Here is a 15244-nt window from a genome sequence, read left to right as displayed (position 1 = left end):
TTTATACCTATAATATTTATATGTATTTACGTGATAATTTTAAGAAATAACATTAATTTACTATAAAGTTCTTATCTTTTTAATTTCTCAACGAAGCATGTAACGTCTTTTAACAACAATAACAAAACGTCAAAAATATTAAAAACAAAGCCAGAAATTGTTGTTTCTTTGAATCATTGTGAAAACGAACGCATTGTTTACAATTAAACATTGCTCTTAATGATTTAATTAATTGAAAAACTAATGTTTAACTTAGCATTCAATTCAATTAGTAGACATTCTTATTAATACCTAACGTTACTGAGTCACGGTAACGATTAGGACTTTCCAGAATTCCTTCGTGTGATAAAGAATTCAGAAAAAAAAATAGGCGCGTGATTTGTGTTTTTTATAATTAAATAAAAATGAGTAGATGTGATTTTAAAATAGTGTTATTAGGTAGTGAACATGTTGGAAAAACTAGTTTAGTTCTAAGATTTGTAAATTGCAGATTTAATGCCGATGTTCCTTATCAAAATGTAAGTAAAAGTTAATCAATTTGTTGTTTTATCTACGCGCCATAAATACGCATGTTTTTAGGGTTCCGTAGCCAAAATGGCAAAAACGGAACCCTTATAGTTTCGTCATGTCCGTCTGTCCGTCTGTCCGTCTGTCCGTCTGTCACAGCCGATTTACTCGGAAACTATAAGTACTACAGTGATGAAATTTGATGGGAATATGTGTTGTATGAACCGCTACAAAAATATGACACTAAATAGTAAAAAAAAGAATTGGGGGTGGGGCCCCCCATACATGTAACTGAGGGATGAAATTTTTTTTTTCGATGTACATACCCGTGTGGGGTATCAATGGAAAGGTCTTTTAAAATGATATAAAGTTTTCTAAAAAACATTTTTCTTAAAGTGAACGGTTTTTGAGATATCAGCTCTCAAAGTCGTAAAAAGTATGTCCCCCCCCCTCTATTTTTATAACTACGGGGTATAAAATTCTAAAAAAAATAGAGGTGATGCATGCTAATTAACTCTTTCAACGATTTTTGGTTTGATCAAAGTATCTCTTATAGTTTTTGAGATAGGTTGATTTAACTGTAATTTACGGAACCCTTCGTGCACGAGTCCGACTCGCACTTGGCCGGTTTTTTTTTGTAGGAGGTAGGCTGAATGCAAAAGTGCATAGTCATGCTGTAATATTTTTTAGTTTATTTTTGTTTAGGTATCTTTAATTTTGAAAAATAATTAGATAATGGGATTAATATTACCTACATTGTATGCACTTAACCATTATTTAATTCTTAAAAGTGGCATCAATTAAAATTATTCCATAACAATGCTATTTAGTCTATTCTCTGTTGTGTAAAAAATATTATTTTTTCAAAAGTCCTTAATGCTTTCTCAACAAAAATAAGAAAGTTCGGAAAACTAAGATAAAAATACACTTATTATTTCAAAAAATGTTAAATTAGAAAGGTTCACTAAGACAATGCACTGACCTAGGTTCGTAAATAATTATTCTGAAGGTAAAACCTTGGAAGTAACATAAATTATTACTTAATAGTTTTGCCTACAATTTACATAAGGCAAACTGTATCCCACTCTTTCACCAGCATCTGTGGGAACGTCTTCCCATACCTGGATAAAATATAGAGAATGCTAAGAAGGGATAGTGTAGCTTTTCAAATTCTAAATAGTGAAAGAATTTTTCAAATTGGTACAGCAGTTTCAGGATACACAGAAAAACAAAAAAAAATAACTATCCTTTTTTATATTAACTAGTTTCTGCCAGCGGTTTCACCTGCATTCCGTGGGAACCTCTGCACAAACCCAAATAAAAAGTAGCCTATAGCCTTCCTCGATAAATGGGCTATCTAACACTGAAAGAATTTTTGAAATCGGACCCTGAGATTGGTGCATTCAAGCAAACAAACTTTTTAATATTAGTATAGATTTAAAATACATAGATTAGTAAAGATCCTTCTATAGGTAAACCTTGGACCTAATTTTGTCTAAACAAAGAAAAATGTAGGTGAAGTTGTAGAAAATAGCTAGTCCTATACACCTATTGTAGCAAAAAATCATACAAACTATTTAAGAGCATCGAGAGTGATATTGTGAGCAAATTTTAGCTCCGAGATAAATAGGTATAATGGCCTTCACAGCTCCTGATAAGCGCCACATATTGACTTGTTGAAAATACATTATTTATCTATACTAACATAATAAAGAGGAAATATTTTTGGTTTGTATCAAAAAGGCTCAGAAACTACTGAACTGATTTGAAAAATTATTTCACTGTTGGGAAGCTGCACTCTTCCCGAGTGACATAGGCTATATTTTATCCCGGTACGGACAGTAGTTCCTATGAGACGTGAAACTGTGGGCAAACAGTTAGGTTGTTTATAACGTTTATTTATAAGCCAGACATTAATAACTGTGCTAGCAAACAGATATTCATAGGTTGAGTTCAACTGCCTCAGTAGTCTTATTGATGTACTAGCTTTTGCCCGCGACTTCGTTCGCGTGGAATAGTGACTTCGGCAGATTTTTGGTTTGACCAATACATGGTTTGACCAATGTAGATGGCGCTATATGTCCGGAATATTTTTTTTTTTTTATAAAAGCTATCCTATGTCCTTTCTCAAGTTCCAACCTATGTCTGTACCAAATTTCACACAAATCGGTTCAGTAGTTTAGGCGTCAATAAAAGAGAGAAAGACCCTGTCAGACAGAGTTACTTTCGCATTTATAATATTAGTTTGGATGGACAGTATTACTATCGTACCTATAGGTCTGCGTACAAACGGAGTATATAGAGAGTATAGAAGCGAGATTTTTTTATATACAGATGACAGCACATCGACCTACCTCAATCTGTCAACTTCAATAGATTTTCAACCTTAGCAACTAACAATAGTGGAAGGTTAATGTTTGGGGTTCGGGTAGGCTGACCTGCCAGCGTCTGTACCTTAAGATCTTCTATAAAATATGTAGTCTCTCCATATAATCCCCCTATGTATTACTCGAATTTACTCAGTTATGTACTTTCCCTATGTAATAAATGTGAAGGAATCTGCCATGCATTTAATTTGTTCGGCGAGTTCGGTTCTGCGATGTGCATTCATCATAAACAGCTCTTCTTTTGTCTAATTTCAGACGGTCGGCGCGGCCTTCTGTGCGAAAACGATGGAATCTAATGGGAAGACCTTCAATGTTGGTATTTGGGACACAGCGGGCAGCGAACGGTGAGATTTTTACCTTGAATTACAATACTTACCTAGTAGTTTTCATGAGGTTAAGCAACGCTTGGCGCGGTCGCTCCATTGATGGCCCATTAATGATGGGACAAGATGGACACTAGGGTGGAGCGAAAATGTATGGAGCAAAAAAAAAATCGTTTTTTCTCAACGGAATAGGGATGAAAAGTTGTCTTATAATATTCAAAACAAGTGTACAAAATTTGACTTACCAGTCGCAATATTTTGAGGTGCCCCAGAGGAGATGAAAATAAAAAATATAAAAAAATCCAATTTTTCTATTAATTGCAAAAATTAAACATTAAAAAAGCAAACTTACATATCAAACTGTTTTTTCGTATTAAAAGTAGGCATTCGTTTACGCGAAAGCAGTGTCGCTCTAATGAAACCGTCTCTTTTATTATCTCCACAAACTGCATTTGATGCTTCTGTCACCAACTTGATGCAGCGCTCTACTGCTTGAGTGTGACATGGAAAATCAATAATCTGACATATGCTGAGACCGTTCTTGACCACATTTTTCAAGGTTTCAATAATGCCAACATCTTTCAAGACAGAAGAAGCTATAATAGCAGCGGCTCTATCCGAAACTCCAGTACGATCGCATGCAAGAGCTAATGAGGTTAAATTCAATCGTTTTTTTTTTATTAGGTGGCGAAGCTTTATGTTTTACCTGTTCTGGGTTTTTATACTGAGGACTAGTAGATGGCACAAGCAAACTATCGCATGAGCTGCTGCTTTCTGTTACAAAATCATCAGTCAATGAACGAGAACAACAAGGTTTATCAAAATAGTTTACCTCTCTACTGCGATATAAAGCTTTTTCTTTTCTTTCTTGTTTTTTCTTATTTTTGCCGCTGTAGCCACATCGACACCGCCTATCATCATTTTTCTGGTCGTTCTTTGATCCAATAAAAAAACAACTTCCTCCTTGGGAATGCGACATTCTTTAGGACAGTTACAATCCGATATAACTTTGCATTTGCAGCTACAAATATCAAAGAAACTATGAGAGTCTGATATGAATTTATTATTTTTTTCTTGGTATTTAATGTCCGTTTGACGGCCTCGATATGGTTTCATTAAGCATCTGTATTTGTCATGATAAACGCGAATCAATTGTAGGATTCTTTTGAAACTTACAGTTGGCAGCGACGATTTTTGCCATATTTATAAAACTTCTTGAGCCAGCCTTTCAGATATTTCATGAACTGTTGGCTCTTTTGTTGCTATATCAGGCTTCAATTCATTTTTGATAAATAAATAATATTTCATAATGTCGTTGTAAGTTGGTAACTGGGAAACAGGTAACTTTTCTGGCAAACCAGAGGCAGGACAGCTTGACATTTGTCGTGTTTTAACTTGCAACATATTTCTGTAATTAAGACAAAGAATACTTTTAATAGTACTACGGTTATAACCGAAACTGCAAGTTTTGAATGTGAAAAATATTACTTACAATATATGTATTTGTTCCCAGCCGTCAGATTCGATGTGTCAAGTACCTAAGTGCACGACAAACAAGTGAGCTCGTGTACGCGCTGTAGTAAAATAACAAGATAGCTTGACACAGACTGATTTATTTCGAGACACCCTCAACTTCACTAATCTTAAATATGCTACATCTCCCTCCTTAAACAATAACATTTTAATGTAGGTTGAGCTTAGCATACTTAAATAGTAACCATACAAGTTGCAACAAAATAAAAACATAAGTAAGTACAGTAACAATGATGTGACCCAAGGAATAGGAGCTATACTTAGTTGCAATACAATTTAATACAAAACTTAATACTGCAAGTTATTTATACATATATACCTAATTACCTACCTTATCGCTTTTACACTCAAAATGGGAATCAGTAATACACGTTACATATAATTATCATATCCCTCATATTGTTTACAACCATCTTAAAACAAAATAAGAGTGTAACAATATCTACATAATAATTAATTACACACATTCTAAAATATTAATAGAATAATAGAAGTACGATACAACAATAATAGATATATTTTTCTTTCCACAAAGTAAATTGGTTTCAATTATAAGCAAACATGCAAAATGAACATATTAATACCTACTCATCAACCTGATCAAGACATTATTCAATGAATTAATATTATAATAATAAGTAGGTAAATATGGGGGTTTAGGTAATTAATTCATAAATTTTAACTTTTCTTTAGCTACCCTTGCAGCTGCCCTTTCAGTTCGCTTATTTTGTATTTGGCCAACTGATGATTTTGGAGATATATTATCATATAGTTCAGGACAGGAATCGTAACATTCCGACTCGCTAGAAGAATGGTTTAATCCAGTATCTTCCTGGGTGACATCGTCCTCACAAGTCGTCTGTTGCGACGATGTCGCGGGAGACGGCTCAGGATCAGGAGAACTAACCCTCACTAGGTGCCTACGATTCCTACGCAGCACCCTGCCCGCACCATCGAGCACGAAGTACGAGCGAGGCTGGGCCGCGCGCCGCAGCACTCGCGCATACTCCCGGCGCGGCCTCCAGCGCCACAACGTTGTCGCCTACTTTTAATTCAGGAAGCGGCCGGGCACGAGAGTCGTACCACGATTTGCTTCTAATTTGATTTCGTATCAAGTTGTTATAATCAGCTGTATTGTCCCTTTCTGGCAACAGTTTATTATGGTGACACGGAAGACGAGTATTTAACCTTCGGCCCATCAGCAATTGGGCAGGGCTCGCTATGCCATCTCGTGGCGTTGCTCTGTAATTAAGCAAGCTTAAATAGAAATCTTCATTCGAATGTACTGACTTGGATATCAAGCCTTTTATTGTTCGCACTGCACGCTCACTACGTCCGTTTGACTGCGGATAATTAGGTGACGATGTCGAGTGCTTAAATCCCCAGTTCTCAACAAAATTTCTAAACTCCTTAGAGGAATAGGCAGGTCCATTGTCAGATATCAATTCCTGGGGTATGCCATGCCTGGCAAATTGATCCCTCATGGCTAATATCACCTGCTTTGAAGAAATACTTGTTAACGGCGAAACTTCCACGAAATTTGAAAAATAATCGACTAGTATCAAGAAATATTTCTTATTGACTTCAAAAATATCCGAGCCTATCTTTGCCCATGGTAACCCAGGTATGTGGTGTGCTATGATCGGCTCGCGCTGCGGCAGGGGTGCATGCAGCGAGCACACTCGACACGCACGCACAGCGCGCTCCACGTCGCGTGACATCCCTGGCCAAAACATGACGTCACGCGCACGCCTCTTGCACCTGTCTATACCGAGATGTCCCTCGTGCACGCGTTCTATCATCTCCGACCTGAGTGTTTTAGGAATAAATACCAAGTTATTCATTAACAACGTTCCATCAACATATTCCAAACACTCTCTGTAGCTCCAATGCGGGCGAGCTATTTCTTTCACATTGTACTTGTTAATGGGCCAGCCGTTCAATACATAATTAATTAAAGTTTGACATTCCTCATCTCGTTCAGTATGCACCCTTACAGTTTCAAGCCGACCACCACTAAATCTTAGGTTTTGTATTAAGAAACATGTCTGTTCTTCGAGTTCCTCCGATACCTTATTATTTAATAAATCAGGAAGCGGGGCCCTAGATAAAGTGTCGGCAACAAACATATATTTTCCCGGCGTATACTTTACCTGAAAGTCATAACGCTGCACGCGAAGCATCATTCGCTGAAGTCTAGCCGGCACAGAGTCAAGTGACTTTTGAACAAAGCCTCCAAGGTTTGTGATCGGTTTCAACGATTACATCATTTTTTCCAAAGATGTATTGATGAAACCTTTCCAAAGCGAAAACTATTGCCAGCATCTCCTTTTCAATTTGAGCGTATCTTTGCTGTGTGTCCGTGAGCGTCATTGAAGCGAATTCGACAGGTCGGCCGGCCTGCAGCAGCACCGCGCCGAGAGCGCGCGCGCTCGCGTCCACCGACAGCACGGCGGGTTCGCGCGGCTCGAACAGCGCCAGCACGGGCGCCGCACACAACGCACGCTTCAACTCGCTTACCACGACCTCCTCGCACTCACCCCAACACCACTCACTATCTTTTTTCAACAAATTACGCAACGGTGCAACCTTTTCCGAATAATGAGGAATAAATTTACTAACATAATTAACCATACCGAGGAAGCGTTCGAGTGATGAACGATCTGTTGGACTCGGCATATTAGTAATCGCCTTTAATTTAGTTTGGTCTATTTTCATACCATCAATACTAAATCTATGGCCCAAATAAGTAACCTCATTCACACCGAACTCACACTTTTCTGGATTGAATTTTATACCTACCTCATTGGCTCTCCAGAAGGCTTCGAAGGCGCTCATCATGCTCCTCCTTAGTAGAACCCCAGACGATGACGTCATCAACGAATGAGTCGACGCCTTCCAGGTCTTCTAACAACTGCCTAACTCGAGCATGAAACACCTCAGAAGCCGAATTTATGCCGTATGGCAAACGTAAATATTGGTACCGGCCGAATGGCGTCCCAAATGTACACAAGTCAGCACTCTTGTCATCCAGCTGTATCATCCAAAAGCCAGATTTTGCATCTAGTTTACTAAAATACCGCGCACCTTTCAACTTGGTCGCTATTTCAGTCAATGTAGGCAAAGGATAATGTTGACGTCGTATTACTCGATTTAGTGGCCGCGGATCTAGACATATTCGAAAGCTACCATCTTTTTTTCCTGCCATAACAATACCATTAACCCAGGATGTAGGATGATGAACCTTTCGTATCACCCTAACCTTTCCATGCGAGTCAATTCCTCTTTAAGTTGGTCTCTCACACCCAATGGGATTTTTCTGACCGGACATATGCAAGGGCTCGCATTACTCTCAATAGGAATAGTGTAAGTACCGGGTAATTTCCCTAGACCCCGAAATAAATTTTTATAATTGTCCAAGTTCAATGAAAACACTCTTTTTACAAGGCCTATTTGTTCAAGGGCATCTTTACCTAATATGCTCTGACAGTTTTGTTCCGATATAATAAACTTCAAATTATAAGTAACATTCTTATACATCCATTTGATTATACAAGACCCAATAATTGACAAGAAATTGCCGCAAAAAGATTTTGCACGAGTATGGTCTTTAATAACATTCGACATAGATAAACCTAATTTTATATAATCATTTTTTGATAAAACATTAAGATCCGAACCTGTGTCTAATTTGAAACGATGTTCGATGCCTGTATAGGATAAATAAAGAGTTTCATACCACTTCGAGGCTTCTGCTTGCACAATCGTATCCACATATTCCAATGATGATATGTAGTACAAGTCTTTCTTATCATCTTCATCGTAATCTTCGTACAGTTCATAAACCTTTCTTGACTTACGCACTGGACACATTACCTTGAAATGGCCCTTGCCACCACAATTAAAACACTTCACTTTACGCGCCGCACAACGTTCACCGCTATCACAGTGTACCGAAGCGCAGGCCGCACAGGCGCGCGCTGGGCCCGGCCGCCTCGCCTGGCCCGCTTGCAGCGCTGCGCATGTCAGCAAACGCGCCGCCACCGTCGCCGCCGCCACGCAAGCCGGCGCCCGCGCTGCCGCTGCCCCGGCCGCCGCCGACAGCTCCGCGCCCACGCCGTGATTCCACACTCAAACTTGCGCCTCTGACACTACGGCGGCCGTCTCGCCGTCCACCTTTCCAAATAGTGTCCACCGATGCACTTTTTAAGGCCTCCGTTTTAATACCTTCAATCTGCTTTTCACCGTCGTTGGATATTTCATTTGCTTGACATATTTTACCGCCTTCTCTAAAGTCAATTCGTCTGTCCGCAGCAATCTATCGCGTACACTCGTGTCCTTGACCCCACACACAATCCGATCGCGCAATAAGCTATCCTCCAGTTGTTCAAATTCACAACGCTGACTTAACAGCTTCAAAGCAGTGACATATTCATCTATGCTCTCACCAATTTCTTGACATCTTGTGAAGAATTTAAATCTCACCATGGTAGTATTAGATTTTGTACCGAAATGGGCATTAAATTGTTCAACAATTTTTTCTAGTTTGTCTTTGTCTTCGTCCGCTGCAAATTTAAACGTTGTAAAGATGTCGTATCCCTCCGGTCCGATCAAATTTATCAATAAACTGGCTTGAACATCCGACGGCTCCTTATGAACACCTGACGCTTTCAAAAACACTTGAAATTGACGTAACCATTTACGCCATGCGTCGGCCCGGTTGGCGGGCCCTCCTTCCAGGCTCAATTCCGCTGGTGGTCGCGCATGTTCCATTGTACTCGATGATTAATATGTTTATACAGCAAATACAATCAATATTAACAACTTTTAACCACCAATTACACGATTATTTAATTTATTTCACGCACCGCTGTCACCATGTAGTAAAATAACAAGATAGCTTGACACAGACTGATTTATTTCGAGACACCCTCAACTTCACTAATCTTAAATATGCTACACGCGCGTAGTTGGCTAATGCCATTTCTTTGATGTGAGGGAGTGAAATAAAAAATACCCCTTCCCCGCACCCCGTTACCTACCGATCAGAACAAACACGTTTCCAGTTGAATCTTGTTTAGTTTACACTAATAAAGCATCGCTAAGAATATAATTCCGAGTTTATACAATGTTTGCGATTTTATGGAATTTGCGCAAATTTTCAAAACTTTACGATGATGGGGGCACCTCTAAACTTGACGTAAACAAACTGAGCTTTCTCGTATTTAGTAATGACCTAAAATAGCAACTTTATACAGGTATGCCGAAGCAAAAATTCAAAAAAAATAAAATCGCTCCACCCTAATGGACACCCATCATTGATCACCCATCATAATTAGTTCTTCCGTGTTTCGGAAGGCATTATAGCCGGGACCCACAAGTTCGGACCCGGCTGTCATTGAACATTTTTGGCAATTGTTAAGGGGTACCCTGGTCAGAAAAAAGTCTTACCAAGTCGCATCGGGTTTTCCGGGTTGAGGAGGTCAGGTTGGCAGTCGCTCCTTGTGCCACACTGGTACTCAGTACGTAGTTGAGAAAATGGCTCGAAAGATGATAAAATGAATAAACGACTTACTACTAATAGCTATATTACACATTTTCTGTTTATGTGTTTCAGATATGAAGCAATGACAAAGATATACTACAGAGGTGCGCACGCGGCTATCATATGCTATGAGCCTTCCTCTATAGCGTCCTGGAATAGATTGAGGCACTGGCTACAAGAGTTGAGAGGAGTTGAGGAGGTCAGTAAGCCATTTCAATTAATGTTTTAATGAAAAATAATCAGCCAACTCCAACATAGTTGGGAAAAAGGCTCGAAGGATGATGATGATGAAAAATAATTAGCCAAGTGCAAGTCAGACTCGCGCAACTAGAGTTCTGTATCTGTAAAATGTGCAGAAAAAAGGTTGGTTGTATACAAACCCCCTAAAATATATATGTCGGCGTCAGGATCCGACATCGTTCAATAAAACAAAGGGGTTCTCACACAATCACTTGGTTTATTCCAATTAACACAGTATTAGTCACTACAATTATTTATCACGAATTTGTGGGAGGTGTGCACTCGGCAACGGTCGGCGAACGAATGACCCGAGTCGTGCGCGCGCGCCGCTTTATATAAGGTCCACCGTTGACAGATCGACGGTTGACACATCGACGGTGGCGCCGTCATATATTTGTTTATTTTTGATTCAGCTGTGAAAATTCACAGACGCAGAAAGTTTCTGCTAGCCATTCAGATCAAAATAGCATTCCTAAATTCCTTGAGAAATAGACTCAAAATCAAAAGTCGTTAATTCAAGGAAGCCTTAAAAGCAGGACTTTTTGAAAGTCATTTGTGTTTTTGATGGGAAGAAGAAGTGGCGCAACAAACTTCCTAGCAACATAGCTGTCTTTTGCAAATTAATCCTTTAATTTTCAATTTTTATTAAAGATCTTCGTGAATGAATTTCATCTCAATGAAAGCCATTCTAATTTTTCTCCATTATTTTTCAGAACTGCAAAGTATATCTATGTGGCACCAAAAAGGATCTCTTAGACGGTGGGTACGTGACCAGAGAGGTACCAGAAGATATAGTAGCCACATACTCTCAGGGTCTATGTGGCCATTTCTTCACATCGAGTAAAACTGCTGAAAATGTTGGTGAGTAGACCGTCATCATCTGCGCAGTCTTTTCCCAACTATGTTGGGGTCGGCTTCCAGTCTAGTTATTATAATCATCGGCACGAATCTTGAGCGCTGACCTTCACCTTTTTGTGGTATGAAGTGAGGAGCTTGGGCGGGCTAAAGCGGTGATTGGCCCGATTGGTTCTTTGCTAATCAATCACTTCTGCGCAGGTAAAGGTCAGCGCTCAAGATTCGTGCTAATGGTTCTAGATGCAGTTGAGTACCAGTGTGTCACATGGAGCGACTGTTTATCTGACCTCTTCAACAAAGTTACTTTGGCTACCCGATAGTAAGACAGGTTGCAGACTGTCTGGCTTCTAACTACCCGTATCGACTGCCAAGGATGTTCAATGACAGCCGGGACCTACAGTTTAACGTGCCTTCCGAAACACAGTCATTGGTGTCCAAGCTTAGAAAGTACAAACATAGAAATGTTGCATTGATACTTGCCTGACCTGGAATCGAACACATTCATACTTGAGAGATTGGTTCTTTACCCACTAGCTAGGCCACCACGACTTCTAATTATTACAAAAAATATTATTTTATTTTCAGATGAACTATTCCAAAAAATTGTGGATGATTGCGCAGCAGATGCTCAATTAATGAAAAACGTAGAAGATATGAGAGTGCAGCTACAGAAAGACGAGGCAGCTTACAAAGCGAAGAGTAAAGACTATTGCTTCTGCTGAAAAGACCGAGTAGACCGAGAAGACCGGGCATGAAAAATCTATAAAAACAAAACCAGACTTTTTTAATGCAAATATGATTAAAAGACCGGTTAGTATGTCGAGTAGACTGAAAAGACCGGGTTCATAAATGCAGATAAATACCAAAAGCAAACCTTCCTTATCCAGTAATACTCAAAATACTGGTTTTTAAACAAGCATACCTAAAAGACCATGGTCTACTGTGCTGGATTAACATGTAAGATGATTATAAACGATGTTTTTAAGAGAAAATAAAGGTTTCAAAGTTGTATGAAGTCATGAGTGTAGTAGACCAAAAAGACCAAAAGTCAGGTCGGCTTTAAATTAGGCGTTGGTGTTGCTAATCTATTTAAGTTAGCTTTTTAAATTATATAAGTTTAAATGAGCCAGTTGCAGGTATTTTTATGTAAATTTAAAATTAATATTAGTTGCAGTCGGGTGAAAGCAGTCATTTATTTAAAAATATGATGGTATTTATGTTTTTAGGATGACTTAAAAAATCTTTCTGAAGTTGGTGTTTTTTGTTCGGTATAGTTTTCTGAATATACTTAGTATTAATAATCGTTTGTGTTAAAACTTAAATTAGAATTATTATCAAATTGTTTAATACAAAAATTATATTTATTGTGATCTTTTTGGAAAGTCGCTAGTTCCTTAGATTTGTGATTGATAAGAAAAAAATGTATTTTTATTGCTTTATCAAATCGAAATTTAAGCCAAAAATTTTATTTAAAAGTTCACAGAATGAAGTACCTGTATGTTTCTTGATGCTTAAGGCAACTTTTTTTATTATTTATTTTTCAAAAATATTTAAGTTGATGGCATCTGATGTACTGAATTATGTAGCTCTTAAAATTATAAAAAAAATCCTATGTCTATGTAAGTGAAATGGAATCAAGTCAAAAATTACATGTATTATTATTTTTTATTAAAAAGAACTTATTTAATCTGCCATTTAATTAGAAGGCTTTAACTTATTTAAATTTACTAATTTATCAAATAAATGAGATACATGTGTTTTGGAAAATGTATCAGAAAAATCAGTTCAGCTGTTTCGGATATTGTCACAAACAAAATTAGATACGTTTAGTATAACGCTAGTGTTTTCTTTTATTTATTTGCAAAGTGTATGTTTATATGTATGATACTAGTTAACTAAAACAGCTGAATCCATATTGTAAGGTCTACAATTTTTTTCATGTTAGTATTTAGAACGTAAATGTCCTGCTTGTGATCTCTCTCCGGTGGTGTCGGATTGTCGTCCCATCGCGCTATGAGAGTGAAGGAATAGTGAGTGCACCGCAGTCCAAGCAAATGTGCGTGCACTATAATATGTCCTGCGCAGCTGGCTGATCTCCTCACATGAGAACAGCCGCCGTGGCCGATAATCGGCTAGGACATCATCTTATTAGCTAAGAGTGGGCAATGTTTTGTATAAATGTGTAAAAATATTATTTAATCTCTATTTTGAATGAAGTCAAAATGTAAATATTGTAATATTATATTTTGTAAGCTAAATAAACAGCTTTATATTTGCTATTTAAAAAGTTGTTTTATTTTAGATTTTCAATTATGTCATCTCGCTACATTTGTTTTAAATGGATCAGTTAACATGTATGTGTCGCTGTGTTAGAACTAATTACTTCAGTAACCCAGAATCTCAATAGCAAGCACAAATCTATAGCTGTCTTTCTTGATCTTTCGAAGGCCTTTGATACTGTCTCCGACCCACTCCTTCTCAGTAAGATGGAGAGTATTGGTGTAAGAGGTATGACACTGGACATGTGTAGGAGTTACCTCATAGGTCGCTCTCAAATTGTCAAAATTGACGATTATAGCAGTAAAGAGGAATTTATCTCTCATGGTGTCCCACAGGGCAGTGTTCTGGGGCCCACTTTATTTTTGATTTACGTTAACGAGCATTGTGAACTTGAATCTCATAAATACGAAAATCATTGCTTACGCAGATGACACCGTCATCCTAGTTCGGGGCAGGGACTAGGACAAGGCTCGACTGTTCAGAATCTACGTTACAAATCACCATGAGATGGTTGTCACAGAACTTGCTTGCTCGTAATCTAGAAAAACCTAGGTTTATGATCTTTATTTAATTCTAGTTTTCAGTATTTGTTGTTATAGCGGCAACAGAAATACATCATCTGTGAAAATTTCAACTCTCTTAATATCACGGTTCATGAGATACAGCCTGGTCACAGGCGGACGGATGGACGGACAGTGGAGCGAAAACCATGGGGTCCTGTTTTACCCTTTGGGTACGGAACCCTAAAAACATAGAAGTAAAGGTGTGAAGGCATCGAAAAAGGATAAAAAAATAAAACGCGAATGTCGTTATTGTTATTTAATATATCCCGCATCATAATATATTAACTTTAATTCTACGTCATATGTTGTTGCTAAGTAGGTACATAGTATATCAAGTTAACTTACCATAATATATATATCGTCGATCCTCACGAGTACACCATGAAAAATAACAGTTTTTTTTTCACATTTCATTTCGACAATATAGTGTGGAAATACTTTTTTTGAGACGTCAAAAAAGAGAAGTGTTTTTTGTGACATACCAACTGACTTTTTAACGGTGTGGTACTCTTTTATATTGCGCTATTAGAATAGAGCCTGTGCGTGGTAGATATGCAGTTTCGGTAAACGATGTGCCGCTCGGGTTTAAACTTGTGTAAAATATTTTTTTTGACTCCACATACAAAGGTTTGTAGGGTGTAGCTTTCAGTGTCAGTTGTTTAGTGACGGATGCCTTTTTCAACTGTTGATGTCACATTGGACTCTAAACAAGTACCTAAGAATTACAGATATAGGCATATTTCCAAAAAAACCTACTAAAAGATTGTTTCAAATACACTTTTTGCCATTTAAATGTGCCTTTTGTTACTCTTTTCAACTAGATTAAATTAGATTTTAATCCCTATTTTTTTTGTAGAATTTTGTTTGATTGTTACAATCGCGGATCATTTAAAATACTGTATTACTGTACTGTATACTGTGTACTGTTATGTGTCAAACTGTAGAGGTGTATAAGCTAATGATTATGTAAAATAAGGTCAAGAAACATAGCCTTTCTTTTCCGTCGGGTAA

General features: G+C 37.9%; 1 protein-coding gene and 1 long non-coding RNA gene across 2 annotated transcripts; one reads left to right on the top strand and one right to left on the bottom strand.

The window, feature by feature from the left end:
* Positions 1-122: 122 nt before the first annotated feature.
* LOC110378953 (ras-related protein Rab-24) lies at positions 123-13677 on the top strand. Its single transcript, XM_049840271.2, has 5 exons — positions 123-518; positions 3150-3238; positions 10368-10494; positions 11249-11396; positions 11976-13677. Exons 1-5 carry the CDS (start codon positions 405-407, stop codon positions 12110-12112), a joined length of 615 nt encoding a protein of 204 aa, XP_049696228.2. The 5' UTR covers positions 123-404; the 3' UTR covers positions 12113-13677.
* LOC135119241 (uncharacterized) lies at positions 3514-4792 on the bottom strand. The gene is made up of 2 exons (XR_010278071.1): positions 4710-4792; positions 3514-4625 (listed from the first exon to the last, which is right to left on the bottom strand). It is a non-coding gene; the product is annotated as an uncharacterized LOC135119241 (long non-coding RNA).
* Positions 13678-15244: the final 1567 nt, after the last annotated feature.

The sequence above is a fragment of the Helicoverpa armigera genome, chromosome 31 (assembly GCF_030705265.1).
Source record: "Helicoverpa armigera isolate CAAS_96S chromosome 31, ASM3070526v1, whole genome shotgun sequence".
In the NCBI taxonomy this organism is placed as follows: Eukaryota; Metazoa; Arthropoda; class Insecta; order Lepidoptera; family Noctuidae; genus Helicoverpa; species Helicoverpa armigera.
The sequence above is the reverse complement of the archived record's forward strand: the minus strand, read 5'-3'. Positions and strand labels throughout refer to the sequence as shown.